This window comes from Salmo trutta, chromosome 12 (genome assembly GCF_901001165.1).
Source record: "Salmo trutta chromosome 12, fSalTru1.1, whole genome shotgun sequence".
NCBI classification, from domain to species: domain Eukaryota; kingdom Metazoa; phylum Chordata; class Actinopteri; order Salmoniformes; family Salmonidae; genus Salmo; species Salmo trutta.
This window is the reverse complement of record NC_042968.1, coordinates 36,925,732-36,948,285: the sequence shown is the minus strand read 5'-3', so window position 1 is coordinate 36,948,285 and position 22,554 is coordinate 36,925,732. Positions and strand designations below refer to the sequence as shown.

The 22,554-nt window shown below is 42.0% G+C and overlaps 1 protein-coding gene across 3 annotated transcripts in view; it reads left to right on the top strand.

Annotated features, from left to right (window-relative positions):
* LOC115203477 (UPF0606 protein KIAA1549L) overlaps positions 1 to 22,554 on the top strand; it is a 148,075-nt gene that overhangs the window by 57,195 nt on the left and 68,326 nt on the right. For all 3 annotated transcript variants that reach the window (XM_029768170.1, XM_029768172.1, XM_029768171.1), the window contains 2 exons: positions 19,969 to 20,188; positions 22,157 to 22,290. In XM_029768170.1, the coding sequence (XP_029624030.1) occupies positions 19,969 to 20,188; positions 22,157 to 22,290 (354 nt within the window). The remainder of the gene's footprint in view (positions 1 to 19,968; positions 20,189 to 22,156; positions 22,291 to 22,554) is intronic.

Below are 22,554 nucleotides of genomic sequence, written 5' to 3'. Positions count from 1 at the left end.
TCAGTACCATATTAACAATGTGCAGGGATACTGGAGTGATAGAGGTAGATATGTATAGGGGTAAGGTGACTATATACAGGGTCAGTACCATATTAACAATGTGCAGGGATACTGGAGTGATAGAGGTAGATATGTATAGGGGTAAGGTGACTATATACAGGGTCAGTACCATATTAACAATGTGCAGGGATACTGGAGTGATAGAGGTAGATATGTATAGGGGTAAGGTGACTATATACAGGGTCAGTACCATATTAACAATGTGCAGGGATACTGGAGTGATAGAGGTAGATATGTATAGGGGTAAGGTGACTATATACAGGGTCAGTACCATATTAACAATGTGCAGGGATACTGGAGTGATAGAGGTAGATATGTATAGGGGTAAACATACTATATACAGGGTCAGTACCATATTAACAATGTGCAGGGATACTGGAGTGATAGAGGTAGATATGTATAGGGGTAAGGTGACTATATACAGGGTCAGTACCATATTAACAATGTGCAGGGATACTGGAGTGATAGAGGTAGATATGTATAGGGGTAAGGTGACTATATACAGGGTCAGTACCATATTAACAATGTGCAGGGATACTGGAGTGATAGAGGTAGATATGTATAGGGGTAAGGTGACTATATACAGGGTCAGTACCATATTAACAATGTGCAGGGATACTGGAGTGATAGAGGTAGATATGTATAGGGGTAAGGGGACTATATACAGGGTCAGTACCATATTAACAATGTGCAGGGATACTGGAGTGATAGAGGTAGATATGTATAGGGTAAGGTGACTATATACAGGGTCAGTACCATATTAACAATGTGCAGGGATACTGGAGTGATAGAGGTAGATATGTATAGGGGTAAGGTGACTATATACAGGGTCAGTACCATATTAACAATGTGCAGGGATACTGGAGTGATAGAGGTAGATATGTATAAGGGTAAGGGGACTATATACAGGGTCAGTACTGTCGTGACGTTGTATTAGTTAATGTGACGACTGTTGCTCATCGAATGATTAACGGTTTATAATTACGTGATTAAATGAATTAAGCAATGAATCAAGCAATTATTAACTCATTAACCTGGGGCACCATGGGAACATTGTTTTGATTGAGTTTCTATTTCCCAAATTAACTCAAAGGATATCAGAATATCGATTACAACAGTCGCTAAATTAATCAGTTTCCTCTACAGTCTCATAATCTGGAAGTCGTATAATCCGGGAATCTGCACGGACCCGGGCTTTACCACTGAATTTACCACACCAATCTTAGTTGATTATTTATTTACTAGCAAGCTAAAATGATGATAAAAATGCACATACACAAAACACAGTCTAGCTATCGATTAGGACTTAGTATAACGGGCCAACACACTATGGCGCTTGTTACCCAAAATGGGGATTTTAAAGAGAGAGAAAGAAAGGAAGTACACGAGAGAAATATACATTTGGGTTCATTTGTCAGCCATGCTTATTTAAAATTAGCCTTGCCCCGAACTGCCGCTCTTATGGTCAGAATATAATGATGTAATTACGTGTTGTAGTTCTCAGGTGGGAAGCTCCGCGTGGGTCGTTTAGGCTTCTAAATGACGAAGTTCTCCGGCGCAACTCTCTGGTTGTCCTCACGATGTCAGTGTCCTTCTTGGCTAAGTGGTCTGATCCTCACCCTTGATCGGAAAGGGGTCTTCTGAGGACAGACAGCTCTGTAGCTCAGAGCTCACAGCTTCGGCTCGAATGGTGTCGATACCACGATTCAATGGAGAGTGGAGGCTGGGTGGTTCGGCTTGAATTCACCCGCTTAGACACAGCTACTCGTCCGTAGCTCGTGTAGAAAAATATTTCTTTGTCTTCAACCTTGTGTTTCGTTTTGGGGTTCGTCGACTTTGTTAGACCTTCGCTGCAGCTTGGGGTCAATAGTCTACTATGTTAATTCTTCACTCTCCTGTCTTATACCCTCGGGTCAGAAGTGGGCGTAACAGCCTTTAGGGCGATTCTCTGGGCGGACCAAGTACAGGGGGCAAGGCTTAGATTTGGCTAAAAATCCGATTTTAGACACTAACTTCACATTTCATCTTTATCAAAACATTCTGTTTGATTTGGATATTTTCCAAACAGCGTACAATGTATAAACATCAGGCATATACTGGGAAAACTCTTAAAGGTACAATGTTTTCATAATAACGTCATCTCTTAACCTTTAAAAACCAATACAAAAGTTACATACATTTTAATATTCCACTTTTCGTCATAACCACCATTGTGGCTGACGGAAACCATTGTTCCAAAGTTCCTTTATTGCATGTTTAAGGTTCTGAGGCCAGTTCTCCATTGTTAGGACAAAGGAATTTCTCTGTATTATGGGCATGAGGTGTCATAAAACCCCCACATCTTCTCAGACACCTAGATATCTCCTCCTCGTTGGGGTTTGGAGATAATCTGTAGGTGGTGTCTCCTGTACCCTGACCTGATCAGGACAGTCCATGACAGTACCATATAACAATGTGCAGGGATACTGAGCTGATATAGAGATATGTATATGGGGTAGGGACTAATACAGGGGTCAGACATATTAACAATGTTCAGGGATACTGGAGTGATAGAGGTATAATATGTATAGGGTAGGTGACTAATATAACAGGGTCCAGTACCATATTAACAATGGAGGATCTGGAGTGATAGAGGTAGATATGGATAGTGTAGGTGAAAACCTATATACAGGGTCATACCATATAACATGTGCCGGGTACTGGAGTGGATAGCGGTAGATATTTATAATTTAAGGGGACTATATACAGGGGTCCAGTACAATATTACCATGTGCAGATCTGGAGTGATAGAGGTAGATATTTTTTTAGGTGTAAGGTGACTATATACCAGGGTCATACCATATTAACAATGTGCAGGGATACTGGAGTGATAGAGGTAGATATGTATAGGGGTAAGGTGACTATATACAGGGTCAGTACCATATTAACAATGTGCAGGGATACTGGAGTGATAGAGGTAGATATGTATAGGGGTAAGGTGACTATATACAGGGTCAGTACCATATTAACATGTAGCAGGGATACTGGAGTGATAGAGGTAGATATGTATAGGGGTAAGGGGACTATATACAGGGTCAGTACCATATTAACAATGTGCAGGGATACTGGAGTGATAGAGGTAGATATGTATAGGGGTAAGGGGACTATATACAGGGTCAGTACCATATTAACAATGTACAGGGATACTGGAGTGATAGAGGTAGATATGTATAGGGGTAAGGGGACTATATACAGGGTCAGTACCATATTAACAATGTGCAGGGATACTGGAGTGATAGAGGTAGATATGTATAGGGGTAAGGTGACTATATACAGGGTCAGTACCATATTAACAATGTGCAGGGATACTGGAGTGATAGAGGTAGATATGTATAGGGGTAAGGTGACTATATACAGGGTCAGTACCATATTAACAATGTGCAGGGATACTGGAGTATTAGAGCGTTAGATATGCATAGGGGTTAGGTGCCATTATACAGGGTCAGTTCAGTTTCAGTACAATATTTAACAATGTGCAGGGATACTGGAGTGATAGAGGTATAGATATGGTATAGATGGTAAGTTGACATATATGACAGGGATCAGTACAGATATTTAACAATGTGCAGGGATACTGGAGTGATAGAGGTAGATATGTATACGTGTAAGGTGACTATAACAGGGTCCAGTACCCTATTAACAATGTGCAGGGATACTGGAGTGATAGAGGTAGCTATGTATAGGGGTAAGGTGACTATATACAGGGTCAGTACCTATATTACAATGTGCAGGGATTACTGGAGTGATAGAGTAGATATGTATAGGGGTAAGGTGACTATATACAGGTCAGTACCATATTAACAATGTGCAGGGATACTGGAGTGATAGAGGTAGATATGTATAGGGGTAAGGTATCTATATACAGGGTCAGTACCATATTAACAATGTGCAGGGATACTGGAGTGATACAGGGTCAGTACCATATTAACAAATGTGCAGGTGATACTGGAGTGATAGAGGTAGATATGTTAGGGTAAGGTGACTATATACAGGGTCAGTACCATATTAACAATGTGCAGGGATACTGGAGTGATAGAGGTAGATATGTATAGGGGTAAGGTGACTATATACAGGGTCAGTACCATATTAACAATGTGCAGGGATACTGGAGTGATAGAGGTAGATATGTATAGGGGTAGGTGACTATATACAGGGTCAGTACCATATTAACAATGTGCAGGGATACTGGAGTGATAGAGGTAGATATGTATAGGGGTAAGGTGACTATATACAGGGTCAGTACCATATTAACAATGTGCAGGGATACTGGAGTGATAGAGGTAGATATGTATAGGGTAAGGTGACTATATACAGGGTCAGTACCATATTAACAATGTGCAGGGATACTGGAGTGATAGAGGTAGATATGTATAGGGGTAAGGTGACTATATACAGGGTCAGTACCATATTAACAATGTGCAGGGATACTGGAGTGATAGAGGTAGATATGTATAGGGTAAGGGGACTATATACAGGGTCAGTACCATATTAACAATGTGCAGGGATACTGGAGTGATAGAGGTATATATGTATAGGGGGTAAGGTGACTATATACAGGGTCAGTACCATATTAACAATGTGCAGGGATACTGGAGTGATAGAGGTAGATATGTATAGGTGTAAGGTGACTATATACAGGGTCAGTACCATATTAACAATGTGCAGGGATACTGGAGTGATAGAGGTAGATATGTATAGGGGTAAGGTGACTATATACAGGGTCAGTACCATATTAACAATGTGCAGGGATACTGGAGTGATAGAGGTAGATATGTATAGGGGTAAGGTGACTATATACAGGTCAGTACCATATTAACAATGTGCAGGGATACTGGAGTGATAGAGGTAGATATGTATAGGGGTAAGGTGACTATATACAGGGTCAGTACCATATTAACAATGTGCAGGGATACTGGAGTGATAGAGGTAGTATGTATAGGGGTAAGGTGACTATATACAGGGTCAGTACCATATTAACAATGTGCAGGGATACTGGAGTGATAGAGGTAGATATGTATAGGGGTAAGGGGACTATATACAGGGTCAGTACCATATTAACAATGTGCAGGGATACTGGAGTGATAGAGGTAGATATGTATAGGGGTAAGGTGACTATATACAGGGTCAGTACCATATTAACAATGTGCAGGGATACTGGAGTGATAGAGGTAGATATGTATAGGGGTAAGGTGACTATATACAGGGTCAGTACCATATTAACAATGTGCAGGGATACTGGAGTGATAGAGGTAGATATGTATAGGGGTAAGGTGACTATATACAGGGTCAGTACCATATTAACAATGTGCAGGGATACTGGAGTGATAGAGGTAGATATGTATAGGGGTAAGGTGACTATATACAGGGTCAGTACCATATTAACAATGTGCAGGGATACTGGAGTGATAGAGGTAGATATGTATAGGGGTAAGGTGACTATATACAGGGTCAGTACCATATTAACAATGTGCAGGGATACTGGAGTGATAGAGGTAGATATGTATAGGGGTAAGGGGACTATATACAGGGTCAGTACCATATTAACAATGTGCAGGGATACTGGAGTGATAGAGGTAGATATGTATAGGGGTAAGGTGACTATATACAGGGTCAGTACCATATTAACAATGTGCAGGGATACTGGAGTGATAGAGGTAGATATGTATAGGGGTAAGGTGACTATATACAGGGTCAGTACCATATTAACAATGTGCAGGGATACTGGAGTGATAGAGGTAGATATGTATAGGGGTAAGGTGACTATATACAGGGTCAGTACCATATTAACAATGTGCAGGGATACTGGAGTGATAGAGGTATATATGTATAGGGGTAAGGTGACTATATACAGGGTCAGTACCATATTAACAATGTGCAGGGATACTGGAGTGATAGAGGTAGATATGTATAGGGGTAAGGTGACTATATACAGGGTCAGTACCATATTAACAATGTGCAGGGATACTGGAGTGATAGAGGTAGATATGTATAGGGGTAAGGTGACTATATACAGGGTCAGTACCATATTAACAATGTGCAGGGATACTGGAGTGATAGAGGTAGATATGTATAGGGGTAAGGTGACTATATACAGGGTCAGTACCATATTAACAATGTGCAGGGATACTGGAGTGATAGAGGTAGATATGTATAGGGGTAAGGTGACTATATACAGGGTCAGTACCATATTAACAATGTGCAGGGATACTGGAGTGATAGAGGTAGATATGTATAGGGGTAAGGTGACTATATACAGGGTCAGTACCATATTAACAATGTACAGGGATACTGGAGTGATAGAGGTAGATATGTATAGGGGTAAGGTGACTATATACAGGGTCAGTACCATATTAACAATGTGCAGGGATACTGGAGTGATAGAGGTATATATGTATAGGTGTAAGGTGACTATATACAGGGTCAGTACCATATTAACAATGTGCAGGGATACTGGAGTGATAGAGGTAGATATGTATAGGGGTAAGGTGACTATATACAGGGTCAGTACCATATTAACAATGTACAGGGATACTGGAGTGATAGAGGTATATATGTATAGGGGTAAGGTGACTATATACAGGGTCAGTACCATATTAACAATGTGCAGGGATACTGGAGTGATAGAGGTAGATATGTATAGGGGTAAGGTGACTATATACAGGGTCAGTACCATATTAACAATGTGCAGGGATACTGGAGTGATAGAGGTAGATATGTATAGGGGTAAGGTGACTATATACAGGGTCAGTACCATATTAACAATGTGCAGGGATACTGGAGTGATAGAGGTAGATATGTATAGGGGTAAGGTGACTATATACAGGGTCAGTACCATATTAACAATGTGCAGGGATACTGGAGTGATAGAGGTAGATATGTATAGGGGTAAGGTGACTATATACATGGTCAGTACCATATTAACAATGTGCAGGGATACTGGAGTGATAGAGGTAGATATGTATAGGGGTAAGGTGACTATATACAGGGTCAGTACCATATTAACAATGTGCAGGGATACTGGAGTGATAGAGGTAGATATGTATAGGGGTAAGGTGACTATATACAGGGTCAGTAAGATATTTACAATGTGCAGGGATACTGGAGTGATAGAGGTATATATGTATAGGGGTAAGGGGACTATATACAGGGTCAGTACCATATTAACAATGTGCAGGGATACTGGAGTGATAGAGGTAGATATGTATAGGGGTAAGGTGACTATATACAGGGTCAGTACCATATTAACAATGTGCAGGGATACTGGAGTGATAGAGGTAGATATGTATAGGGTAAGGTGACTATATACAGGGTCAGTACCATATTAACAATGTGCAGGGATACTGGAGTGATAGAGGTAGATATGTATAGGGGTAAGGTGACTATATACAGGGTCAGTACCATATTAACAATGTGCAGGGATACTGGAGTGATAGAGGTAGATATGTATAGGGGTAAGGTGACTATATACAGGGTCAGTACCATATTAACAATGTGCAGGGATACTGGAGTGATAGAGGTAGATATGTATATGGGTAAGGTGACTATATACAGGGTCAGTACCATATTAACAATGTGCAGGGATACTGGAGTGATAGAGGTAGATATGTATAGGGGTAAGGGGACTATATACAGGGTCAGTACCATATTAACAATGTGCAGAGATACTGGAGTGATAGAGGTAGATATGTATAGGGGTAAGGTGACTATATACAGGGTCAGTACCATATTAACAATGTACAGGGATACTGGAGTGATAGAGGTAGATATGTATAGGGGTAAGGGGACTATATACAGGGTCAGTACCATATTAACAATGTGCAGGGATACTGGAGTGATAGAGGTAGATATGTATAGGGGTAAGGTGACTATATACAGGGTCAGTACCATATTAACAATGTGCAGGGATACTGGAGTGATAGAGGTAGATATGTATAGGGGTAAGGGGACTATATACAGGGTCAGTACCATATTAACAATGTGCAGGGATACTGGAGTGATAGAGGTAGATATGTATAGGGGTAAGGTGACTATATACAGGGTCAGTACCATATTAACAATGTGCAGGGATACTGGAGTGATAGGAGGTAGATATGTATAGGGGTAAGGTGACTATATACAGGGTCAGTACCATATTAACAATGTGCAGGGATACTGGAGTGATAGAGGTAGATATGTATAGGGGTAAGGGGACTATATACAGGGTCAGTACCATATTTACAATGTGCAGGGATACTGGAGTGATAGAGGTAGATATGTATATGGGTAAGGTGACTATATACAGGGTCAGTACCATATTAACAATGTGCAGGGATACTGGAGTGATAGAGGTATATATGTATAGGGGTAAGGGGACTATATACAGGGTCAGTACCATATTAACAATGTGCAGGGATACTGGAGTGATAGAGGTAGATATGTATAGGGGTAAGGGGACTATATACAGGGTCAGTACCATATTAACAATGTGCAGGGATACTGGAGTGATAGAGGTAGATATGTATAGGGGTAAGGGGACTATATACAGGGTCAGTACCATATTAACAATGTGCAGGGATACTGGAGTGATAGAGGTAGATATGTATAGGGGTAAGGTGACTATATACAGGGTCAGTACCATATTAACAATGTGCAGGGATACTGGAGTGATAGAGGTAGATATGTATAGGGGTAAGGTGACTATATACAGGGTCAGTACCATATTAACAATGTGCAGGGATACTGGAGTGATAGAGGTAGATATGTATAGGGGTAAGGGGACTATATACAGGGTCAGTACCATATTAACAATGTGCAGGGATACTGGAGTGATAGAGGTAGATATGTATAGGGGTAAGGTGACTATATACAGGGTCAGTACCATATTAACAATGTGCAGGGATACTGGAGTGATAGAGGTAGATATGTATAGGGGTAAGGTGACTATATACAGGGTCAGTACCATATTAACAATGTGCAGGGATACTGGAGTGATAGAGGTAGATATGTATAGGGGTAAGGGGACTATATACAGGGTCAGTACCATATTAACAATGTGCAGGGATACTGGAGTGATAGAGGTAGATATGTATAGGGGTAAGGTGACTATATACAGGGTCAGTACCATATTAACAATGTGCAGGGATACTGGAGTGATAGAGGTAGATATGTATAGGGGTAAGGTGACTATATACAGGGTCAGTACCATATTAACAATGTGCAGGGATACTGGAGTGATAGAGGTAGATATGTATAGGGGTAAGGGGACTATATACAGGGTCAGTACCATATTAACAATGTGCAGGGATACTGGAGTGATAGAGGTATATATGTATAGGGGTAAGGTGACTATATACAGGGTCAGTACCATATTAACAATGTGCAGGGATACTGGAGTGATAGAGGTAGATATGTATAGGGGTAAGGTGACTATATACAGGGTCAGTACCATATTAACAATGTGCAGGGATACTGGAGTGATAGAGGTAGATATGTATAGGGGTAAGGTGACTATATACAGGGTCAGTACCATATTAACAATGTGCAGGGATACTGGAGTGATAGAGGTAGATATGTATAGGGGTAAGGTGACTATATACAGGGTCAGTACCATATTAACAATGTGCAGGGATACTGGAGTGATAGAGGTAGATATGTATAGGGGTAAGGTGACTATATACAGGGTCAGTACCATATTAACAATGTGCAGGGATACTGGAGTGATAGAGGTAGATATGTATAGGGGTAAGGTGACTATATACAGGGTCAGTACCATATTAACAATGTACAGGGATACTGGAGTGATAGAGGTAGATATGTATAGGGGTAAGGGGACTATATACAGGGTCAGTACCATATTAACAATGTGCAGGGATACTGGAGTGATAGAGGTATATATGTATAGGTGTAAGGTGACTATATACAGGGTCAGTACCATATTAACAATGTGCAGGGATACTGGAGTGATAGAGGTAGATATGTATAGGGGTAAGGGGACTATATACAGGGTCAGTACCATATTAACAATGTACAGGGATACTGGAGTGATAGAGGTATATATGTATAGGGGTAAGGTGACTATATACAGGGTCAGTACCATATTAACAATGTGCAGGGATACTGGAGTGATAGAGGTAGATATGTATAGGGGTAAGGTGACTATATACAGGGTCAGTACCATATTAACAATGTGCAGGGATACTGGAGTGATAGAGGTAGATATGTATAGGGGTAAGGTGACTATATACAGGGTCAGTACCATATTAACAATGTGCAGGGATACTGGAGTGATAGAGGTAGATATGTATAGGGGTAAGGTGACTATATACAGGGTCAGTACCATATTAACAATGTGCAGGGATACTGGAGTGATAGAGGTAGATATGTATAGGGGTAAGGTGACTATATACATTGTCAGTACCATATTAACAATGTGCAGGGATACTGGAGTGATAGAGGTAGATATGTATAGGGGTAAGGTGACTATATACAGGGTCAGTACCATATTAACAATGTGCAGGGATACTGGAGTGATAGAGGTAGATATGTATAGGGGTAAGGTGACTATATACAGGGTCAGTAACATATTAACAATGTGCAGGGATACTGGAGTGATAGAGGTATATATGTATAGGGGTAAGGGGACTATATACAGGGTCAGTACCATATTAACAATGTGCAGGGATACTGGAGTGATAGAGGTAGATATGTATAGGGGTAAGGTGACTATATACAGGGTCAGTACCATATTAACAATGTGCAGGGATACTGGAGTGATAGAGGTAGATATGTATAAGGGTAAGGTGACTATATACAGGGTCAGTAACATATTAACAATGTGCAGGGATACTGGAGTGATAGAGGTAGATATGTATAGGGGTAAGGTGACTATATACAGGGTCAGTACCATATTAACAATGTGCAGGGATACTGGAGTGATAGAGGTAGATATGTATAGGGGTAAGGTGACTATATACAGGGTCAGTACCATATTAACAATGTGCAGGGATACTGGAGTGATAGAGGTAGATATGTATAGGGGTAAGGTGACTATATACAGGGTCAGTACCATATTAACAATGTGCAGGGATACTGGAGTGATAGAGGTAGGTATGTATAGGGGTAAGGTGACTATATACAGGGTCAGTACCATATTAACAATGTGCAGGGATACTGGAGTGATAGAGGTAGATATGTATAGGGGTAAGGTGACTATATACAGGGTCAGTACCATATTAACAATGTGCAGGGATACTGGAGTGATAGAGGTAGATATGTATAGGGGTAAGGTGACTATATACAGGGTCAGTAACATATTAACAATGTACAGGGATACTGGAGTGATAGAGGTAGATATGTATAGGGGTAAGGTGACTATATACAGGGTCAGTACCATATTAACAATGTGCAGGGATACTGGAGTGATGGAGGTAGATATGTATAGGGGTAAGGTGACTATATACAGGGTCAGTACCATATTAACAATGTGCAGGGATACTGGAGTGATAGAGGTAGATATGTATAGGGGTAAACATACTATATACAGGGTCAGTACCATATGTACAATGTACAGGGATACTGGAGTGATGGAGGTAGATATGTATAGGGGTAAGGTGACTATATACAGGGTCAGTACCATATTAACAATGTGCAGGGATACTGGAGTGATAGAGGTAGATATGTATAGGGGTAAGGGGACTATATACAGGGTCAGTACCATATTAACAATGTGCAGGGATACTGGAGTGATAGAGGTAGATATGTATAGGGGTAAGGTGACTATATACAGGGTCAGTACCATATTAACAATGTGCAGGGATACTGGAGTGATAGAGGTAGGTATGTATAGGGGTAAGGTGACTATATACAGGGTCAGTACCATATTAACAATGTGCAGGGATACTGGAGTGATAGAGGTAGATATGTATAGGGGTAAGGTGACTATATACAGGGTCAGTACCATATTAACAATGTGCAGGGATACTGGAGTGATAGAGGTAGATATGTATAGGGGTAAGGTGACTATATACAGGGTCAGTAACATATTAACAATGTACAGGGATACTGGAGTGATAGAGGTAGATATGTATAGGGGTAAGGTGACTATATACAGGGTCAGTACCATATTAACAATGTGCAGGGATACTGGAGTGATGGAGGTAGATATGTATAGGGGTAAGGTGACTATATACAGGGTCAGTACCATATTAACAATGTGCAGGGATACTGGAGTGATAGAGGTAGATATGTATAGGGGTAAACATACTATATACAGGGTCAGTACCATATGTACAATGTACAGGGATACTGGAGTGATGGAGGTAGATATGTATAGGGGTAAGGTGACTATATACAGGGTCAGTACCATATTAACAATGTGCAGGGATACTGGAGTGATAGAGGTAGATATGTATAGGGGTAAGGGGACTATATACAGGGTCAGTACCATATTAACAATGTGCAGGGATACTGGAGTGATAGAGGTATATATGTATAGGGGTAAGGTGACTATATACAGGGTCAGTACCATATTAACAATGTGCAGGGATACTGGAGTGATAGAGGTAGATATGTATAGGGGTAAGGTGACTATATACAGGGTCAGTACCATATTTACAATGTGCAGGGATACTGGAGTGATAGAGGTAGATATGTATAGGGGTAAGGTGACTATATACAGTTCCTATACCATATTAACAATGTGCAGGGATACTGGAGTGATAGAGGTAGATATGTATAGGGGTAAGGTGACTATATACAGGGTCAGTACCATATTAACAATGTGCAGGGATACTGGAGTGATAGAGGTAGATATGTATAGGGGTAAGGTGACTATATACAGGGTCAGTACCATATTAACAATGTGCAGGGATACTGGAGTGATAGAGGTAGATATGTATAGGGGTAAGGTGACTATATACAGGGTCAGTACCATATTAACAATGTGCAGGGATACTGGAGTGATAGAGGTAGATATGTATAGGGGTAAGGTGACTATATACAGGGTCAGTACCATATTAACAATGTGCAGGGATACTGGAGTGATAGAGGTAGATATGTATATGGGTAAGGGGACTATATACAGGGTCAGTACCATATTAACAATGTGCAGGGATACTGGAGTGATAGAGGTAGATATGTATAGGGGTAAGGTGACTATATACAGGGTCAGTACCATATTAACAATGTGCAGGGATACTGGAGTGATAGAGGTAGATATGTATAGGGGTAAGGTGACTATATACAGGGTCAGTACCATATTAACAATGTGCAGGGATACTGGAGTGATATAGGTAGATATGTATAGGGGTAAGGTGACTATATACAGGGTCAGTACCATATTAACAATGTGCAGGGATACTGGAGTGATAGCTATTTAACAAGCCTCATGGCTTGGGGATAGAAGCTGTTCAGGAGCCTCATAGTGTCAGACTTGATGCACCAGTACCACTTGCTGTGCGGAGAGAACAGTCTGTGGCTTGGGTGGCTGGAGTCTAACGATTTTTCAGGCCTTCCTTTCACACCGCCTTTTATACAGTTGTGACCAAAAGTTTTGAGAATGACACAAGTATTAATTTTCACAAAGTCTGCTGCCTCAGTTTGTATGATGGCAATTTGCATATACTCCAGAATGTTATGAGTGATCAGATGAATTGCAATTCATTGCAAAGTCCGTCTTTGCCATACAAATTAACTGAATCCCCCAAAAACATTTCCACTGCATTTCAGCTCTGCCACAAAAGGACCAGCTGACATCATGTCAGTGATTCTCTCGTTAACACAGGTGTGAGTGTTGATGAGAACAAGGCTGGAGATCACTCTGTCATGCTTATTGAGTTCGATTAACAGACTGGAAGCTTCAAAAGGAGGGTGGTGCTTTGAATCATTGTTCTTCCTCTGTCAACCATGCGAAACACGTGCCGTCATCATTGCTTTGCACAAAAAGGGCTTCACAGGCAAGGATATTGCTGCCAATAAGATTGCACCTAAATCAACCATTTATCGGATCATCAAGAACTTCAAGGAGAGCGGTTCAATTGTTGTGAAGAAGGCTTCAGGGCGCCCAAGGAAGTCCAGGAAGCGCCAGGACCGTCTCCTAAAGTTGATTCAGCTGAGGGATCGGGGCACCACCAGTACAGAGCTTGCTCAGGAATGGCAGCATGCAGGTGTGAGTGTATCTGCACGCACAGTGAGGCGAAGACTTTTGGAGGATGGCCTGTTGTCAAGAAGGACAGCAAAGAAGCCACTTCTCTCCAGGAAAAACATCAGGGACAGACTGATATTCTGCAAAAGGTACAGGGATTGGACTGCTGAGGACTGGGGTAAAGTCATTTTCTCTGATGAATCCCCTTTCCGATTGTTTGGTGTATCCTGAAAAAAGCTTGTCCGGAGAAGACAAGGTGAGCGCTACCATCAGTCCTGTGTCATGCCACAGTAAAGCATCCTGAGACCATGCATGTGTGGGGTTGCTTCTCAGCCAAGGGAGTGGGCTCACTCACAATTTTGCCTAAGAACACAGCCATGAATAAAGAATGGTACCAACACATGTGGCCCAGAAGTTCATTGACAGCATGCCAGGGCAGATTGCAGAGGTCTTGAAAAAGAAGGGTCAACACTGCAAATATTGACTCTTTGCATTAACTTCATGTAATTGTCAATAAAAGCCTTTGACACTTATGAAATGCTTGTAATTATGCTTCAGTATTCCATAGTAACATCTGACAAAAATATCTAAAGACACTGAAGCAGCAAACTTTGTGAAAATGAATATTTGTGTCATTCTCAAAACTTTTGGCCATGACTGTAGAGGTTAGGCTAGGAAAAACTCCCTAGAAAGGCCAGAACCTAGGAAGAAACCTAGAGAGGAACCAGGCTATGAGGGGTGGCCAATCCTCTTCTGGCTGTGCCGGGTGGAGATTATAACAGAACATAGCCAAGATGTTCAAATGTTCATTGATGACCAGCAGGGTCAAATAATAATAATCACAGTGGTTGTTGAGGGTGCAACAGGTCAGCACCTCAGGAGTAAATGTCAGTTGGCTTTACATAGCCGATCATTCAGAGTATCTCTACCGCTTCTGCTGTCTCTAGAGAGTTGAAAACAGCAGGTCTGGGACAGGTAGCACGTCCGGTGAACAGGTCAGGGTTCCATAGCCGTAGGCAGAACAGTTGGTGCAGTTGTAGAACTTTTTGAGGATTTGAGGGCCAAAACTTTTATTTTTCCTGAGTGGGAAGAGGTGCTGTTGTGCTTTCTTCACAGCTGTGCCTACAGGGAGGAGGTCAGTGACCTGGCAGTGAGTGAACCATTTAGGTCATTAGGGATTTGGACACCGAGGAACTTGGAGCTTTAGACCCACTTTACTGCAGCCCTGCTGATGTGTATGGGGGCGTCCTCACGCCTCTGTTTCCTGTAGTCCACCATCAGCTCCTTGGTCTGACTGATGTTGAGGGAGAGGTTGTTGTCCCGGCACCACACTGCCAGGTCACTGACCTCCTCCTTGTAGGCTTTCTCATCATCGCCGGTGATCAGGCCTACTACCGTCGGTGTCGTGAGCAAACTTGATGATTGTGTTGGAGTCGTGCATGGCCACTCAGTCGTGTGTGACCTGGGAGTACAGGAGGGGACTAAGCACACACCCCTGTGGGACCCCCGTGTTGAGGGTCAGTGTGGTGGAGGTGATGTTGCCTACCCTCACCACCTGGGGTTGGCCCGTCAGGAAGTCCAGGCTCTCTCCCTCTCTCTCTCTCCTCTGTTCTTTCTCACTCTCTCTATATCTCTTTTTCTCTCTCTTTCTCTACCTCTTTCCCTCTCTTTCTCTACCTCTGTCTCTCTCTCGCGCTGTAGCACTTTCCAGCTAGCACATAATGTTCTGAGAACCATATGTTTCTTAAAGCTTGGTGAGAGCGTGGTTGTCCTATGGTTATTTTGCATACAACCTTCCCAATGCTCTGGGAATCGTGCAGGATACCCAGCTAGCACACAACGTTCTGAGAACCATTATGTTTCTTAGGTGGGAATTTCAGTACTTCAGCATAACGTTTCCTCATGGTTCTATTTCAAGTAATGTTCTCAAATTGTTCAGAGAACATTAAGAAATAACGTTCTTCTGTGGGATTTCAGTACTTCAGCATGACATTTTGTACAGGTTTCCTTGTGGTTCTATTTAAATTCATGTTCTCAGAATGTGCAGAGAATGTTAAGAAACATCGTTCTTCTGGGGGAATTTCAGTATTTCAGCATAACATTTTCTGCAGGTTTCCTAATGGGTCTATTTAAAGTCATGTTCTCACAACATTAAGAAAACTTTCCATAAAAAACTAAAAGAAAACATTAACGTTCAAAGAACATTCTGAGAATGTTATTTTAAAACATATGCATTCTGTTCTCATTCTATCCTATATCTTGTAAGTACGTTGGCCGTGCACACTTATTGGCCACACCTGATCTTAATGAGTGCTTGTTTCCTTTGAAATGGGGTCTGTTTAAATAGACTGAAATGAACTGCTTTGCATGAGTAAAAAACATAGCATCATAGCTCGATTCTAGGGTGGTGCAGTGGACTAATTCCATACATAGAGAACAGAAGATCATAGGTTCAAATCTCACTGACATGGTGCCATAAAAATAAATGTGCTTGCATGATTAATGCCTGAGCAAATGCATTTCCATGTCTCCTATCTATGCTTAGAGTTCTAAACAGTTAATTACCTTCAAATAAACTATAATTTCTGTTCTCAGAATGTTGATGAAAGCTTTCAGGGAACCATAGTAAAATGTTCTGAGAACCTCCCTGCAACCTTAAAATGTATGTTTCCAGAACCGGCAAACATGTATGTTCCCACAACTTCCAAGGAACCAAATGTGCTAGCTGGGTTGTCACTAATCTAAATATGAGTAAATGTTTATTTTACGGTCAGTTCCAGGGGAAAATGTTTTGTTTGTTTTTAATTACAGAGCAGAGATGGTTACTAGGAACAATATAGAGGGGGAAGGCCGGAAAGAACCATGAGGAGCAGCAGGCTAAATGACTTTCATTTGGCAAGACCAGAGGAAAGCTTTTGTATCAAAGTGAAAGCTTCTGGCCATTAAATGAAAGATTTTCATTGAGGTGAAAAGAGTGGAATGCTGAACTGACTGAAGTCCTTCTAGATAATCCATTGATGGTCTTTCACATCGGCCAGAATGACTTAGGAGGGTACGTTACCACTCAGCGACTTTTGCTGAAACCCAGTCTTTGAATAACGGCTGGGCTGGTGTAGTGATGGTGAATGGGTCCGTTCATAACAAGGCTTGATTGTGAGGGGAATACTGTCGACTCATGGTAATATCAAGACTGTATGGGCTCTCAGTGTGCTAACCAAGGGGACTGTCTGTCATCAAAGGATGAGGGATTTGATCTGTTTCACCTCTCTCACACAAACTCTCTCTCTACCTCTCTCTCTCTCTCTCTCTCTCTCTCTCTCTCTCTCTCTCTCTCTCCTCTCTACCTCTCTCTCTCTACCTCTCTCTCTCTACCTCTCTCTCTCTCTCTCTCTCTCTCTCTCTCTACCCCTCTCTCTCTACCTCTCTCTCTCTATCTCTCTCTCTCTACCTCTCTCTCTCTCTACCTCTCTCTCTCTCTCTCTCTCTCTCTACCTCGCTCTCTCTACCTCTCTCTCTCTACCTCTCTCTCTACCTCTCTCTCTACCTCTGTCACAGAAACAGACACACCTCCCACACACAGCTCTCTATCCTCTGTGTACTGTTACAGCTCTCTGTCCTCTGTGTAATTTACAACTCTCTGTCCTCTGTGTAATGTACAACTCTCTGTCCTCTGTGTAATGTACAACTCTCTGTCCTCTGTGTAATGTACAACTCTCTGTCCTCTGTGTAATGTACAACTCTCTGTCCTCTGTGTAATGTACAACTCTCTGTCCTCTGTGTAATTTACAACTCTCTGTCCTCTGTGTAATGTACAACTCTCTGTCCTCTGTGTAATGTACAACTCTCTGTCCTCTGTGTAATGTACAACTCTCTGTCCTCTGTGTAATGTACTACTCTCTGTCCTCTGTGTAATGTACAACTCTCTGTCCTCTGTGTAATGTACAACTCTCTGTCCTCTGTGTAATGTACTACTCTCTGTCCTCTGTGTAATGTACTACTCTCTGTCCTCTGTGTAATGTACTACTCTCTGTCCTCTGTGTAATGTACTACTCTCTGTCCTCTGTGTAATGTACAACTCTCTGTCCTCTGTGTAATGTACTACTCTCTGTCCTCTGTGTAATGTACTACTCTCTGTCCTCTGTGTAATGTACTACTCTCTGTCCTCTGTGTAATGTACTACTCTCTGTCCTCTGTGTAATGTACTACTCTCTGTCCTCTGTGTAATGTACTACTCTCTGTCCTCTGTGTAATGTACTACTCTCCTGTCCTCTGTGTAATGTACTACTCTCTGTCCTCTGTGTAATGTACAGCTCTCTGTCCTCTGTGTAATGTACTACTCTCTGTCCTCTGTGTAATGTACTACTCTCTGTCCTCTGTGTAATGTACAGCTCTCTGTCCTCTGTGTAATTTACAGCTCTCTGTCCTCTGTGTAATGTACAACTCTCTGTCCTCTGTGTAATGTACTACTCTCTGTCCTCTGTGTAATGTACTACTCTCTGTCCTCTGTGTAATGTACAGCTCTCTGTCCTCTGTGTAATGTACTACTCTCTGTCCTCTGTGTAATGTACTACTCTCTGTCCTCTGTGTAATGTACTACTCTCTGTCCTCTGTGTAATGTACTACTCTCTGTCCTCTGTGTAATGTACTACTCTCTGTCCTCTGTGTAATGTACTACTCTCTGTCCTCTGTGTAATGTACTACTCTCTGTCCTCTGTGTAATGTACAGCTCTCTGTCCATCTGTGTATGTACAACTCTCTGTCCTCTGTGTAATGTACTACTCTCTGTCCTCTGTGTAATGTACTAGCTCTCTGTCCTCTGTGTAATGTACAGCTCTCTGTCCTCTGTGTAATGTACTATCTCTGTCCTCTGGTAATGTACATCTCTGTCATGTACTACTCTGTCCTCTGTGTAATGTACAGCTCTCTGTCCTCTGTGTAATGTACAACTCTCTGTCCTCTGTGTAATTTACAGCTCTCTGTCCTCTGTGTAATGTACAGCTCTCTGTCCTCTGTGTAATGTACAGCTCTCTGTCCTCTGTGTAATGTACTACTCTCTGTCCTCTGTGTAATGTACAGCTCTCTGTCCTCTGTGTAATGTACTACTCTCTGTCCTCTGTGTAATGTACAGCTCTCTGTCCTCTGTGTAATGTACTACTCTCTGTCCTCTGTGTAATGTACTACTCTCTGTCCTCTGTGTAATGTACTACTCTCTGTCCTCTGTGTAATGTACTACTCTCTGTCCTCTGTGTAATGTACTACTCTCTGTCCTCTGTGTAATGTACAGCTCTCTGTCCTCTGTGTAATGTACTACTCTCTGTCCTCTGTGTAATGTACTACTCTCTGTCCTCTGTGTAATGTACAGCTCTCTGTCCTCTGTGTAATGTACAGCTCTCTGTCCTCTGTGTAATGTACAACTCTCTGTCCTCTGTGTAATGTACTACTCTCTGTCCTCTGTGTAATGTACAGCTCTCTGTCCTCTGTGTAATGTACAGCTCTCTGTCCTCTGTGTAATGTACAGCTTTCACGCTCACTCTCTTTTCGCTTCCTTTTCTCATTCCGTCTCCCGTTCCCATTCCCATGTTCCCATGTTCTCTCTTTCTATTAGTCTCTCTTGTTCTCCCTCTCTCACCATCCTTCTGTTTCACAAGCAGTCAAAACATCTACTCCTACAACTCTACAGCCAGCCAGTTGATTAGATGATCGATCATGCTTATTGATCCTGATAACGGATCCCTATTTCTCTCTCTCAGGTGGAGACTGTGTTTGGCTCTCCCAACGTGACGGTGGGCTACCACGTAATTGGAGCAGACATGGTGTACCCGTCCTCTGTGGTGGTCGAGGCGCTTCACTCCTACGGCCGGGATAGGCTGATGGGTGACGTGCGACAGTTTGTCCCCATGGTAACGGCGCTGCCCAACACAGCCGCACCATGGAAAACCAGCCCAGCTATCAGCCTCCAGCTCAAAACAGGTCTGATGGTTTAGACTGGAGGAATATGTTTAAGATCATGTTGTTTTTCTTTCACTTATACTTATTAGTTTGCTCTGTGTTCATATACAAGACACGTTATTAAGGAGGCTGCAGGACATTAGTCTGCACTGTGTTCATATACAAGACACGTTATTAAGGAGGCTGCAGGACATTAGTCTGCACTGTGTTCATATACAAGACACGTTATTAAGGAGGCTGCAGGACATTAGTCTGCACTGTGTTCATATACAAGACATGTTATTAAGGAGGCTGCAGGACATTAGTCTGCACTGTGTTCATATACAAGACATGTTATTAAGGAGGCTGCAGGACATTAGTCTGCACTGTGTTCATATACAAGACACGTTATTAAGGAGGCTGCAGGACATTAGTCTGCACTGTGTTCATATACAAGACACGTTATTAAGGAGGCTGCAGGACATTAGTCTGCTCTGTGTTCATATACAAGACATGTTATTAAGGAGGCTGCAGGACATTAGTCTGCACTGTGTTCATATACAAGACACTTTATTAAGGAGGATGCAGGACATTAGTCTGCTCTGTGTTCATATACAAGACACGTTATTAAGGAGGCTGCAGGACATTAGTCTGCTCTGTGTTCATATACAAGACACTTTATTAAGGAGGCTGCAGGACATTAGTCTGCTCTGTGTTCATATACAAGACACGTTATTAAGGAGGCTGCAGGATATTAGTCTGCTCTGTGTTCATATACAAGACATGTTATTAAGGAGGCTGCAGGACATTAGTCTGCTCTGTGTTCATATACAAGACACGTTATTAAGGAGGCTGCAGGATATTAGTCTGCTCTGTGTTCATATACAAGACACGTTATTAAGGAGGCTGCAGGACATTAGTCTGCTCTGTGTTCATATACAAGACATGTTATTAAGGAGGCTGCAGGATATTAGTCTGCTCTGTGTTCATATACAAGACACGTTATTAAGGAGGCTGCAGGACATTAGTCTGCTCTGTGTTCATATACAAGACACGTTATTAAGGAGGCTGCAGGACATTAGTCTGCTCTGTGTTCATATACAAGACATGTTATTAAGGAGGCTGCAGGATATTAGTCTGCTCTGTGTTCATATACAAGACACGTTATTAAGGAGGCTGCAGGACATTAGTCTGCTCTGTGTTCATATACAAGACATGTTATTAAGGAGGCTGCAGGACATTAGTCTGCACTGTGTTCATATACAAGACATGTTATTAAAGAGGCTGCAGGATATTAGTCTGCTCTGTGTTCATATACAAGACATGTTATTAAGGAGGCTGCAGGACATTAGTCTGCTCTGTTTTCATATACAAGACATGTTATTAAGGAGGCTGCAGGACATTAGTCTGCTCTGTGTTCATATACAAGACATGTTATTAAGGAGGCTGCAGGATATTAGTCTGCTCTGTGTTCATATACAAGACACGTTATTAAGGAGGCTGCAGGACATTAGTCTGCTCTGTGTTCATATACAAGACATGTTATTAAGGAGGCTGCAGGACATTAGTCTGCACTGTGTTCATATACAAGACACGTTATTAAGGAGGCTGCAGGATATTAGTCTGCTCTGTGTTCATATTCAAGACATGTTATTAAAGAGGCTGCAGGATATTAGTCTGCTCTGTGTTCATATACAAGACATGTTATTAAGGAGGCTGCAGGACATTAGTCTGCTCTGTTTTCATATACAAGACATGTTATTAAGGAGGCTGCAGGACATTAGTCTGCTCTGTGTTCATATACAAGACATGTTATTAAGGAGGCTGCAGGACATTAGTCTGCTCTGTGTTCATATACAAGACACGTTATTAAGGAGACTGCAGGACATAAGTCTGCACTGTGTCCATATACAAGCTCATATATATGCGGTTGAGTATTGAACTACAGTTACTCTGCCCTAATGTTCTCCATGTTCTATGATCTCAATGGGTGTTCTCTATGTGTTCCAGTTCTGCGCTTCGTAGGTCCAGGAGACGACCCGCGTTCCTGTCGGTTCTCGCAGATGATGGAACAGAGGCTGGAGAACGTGTTCTCTGAGGCCCAGGCCAAAGTCCTGGACGTCCACACCAGACTCTCTGTCCAGGTACAGATATTATAGTACCATGGCCTCCTCCTCACTCACTAACCCTGTGACCTGTGGAGGTGGTGACTTCATGTGTACGTGGTCCTCTGTAGCTCAGTTGGTAGAGCATGGTGCTTGCAACTCCAGGATAGTGGGTTTGATTCCTGGTACCTGCTGTATGCCAAATATATGCACACATGTCTGTAAATGGATTCTATTTGGTATGAGTAGGAAGTATGTGAAGACAGTATGTTGTCTTTCTGCTCTTCATGATGTCCTTGTTAC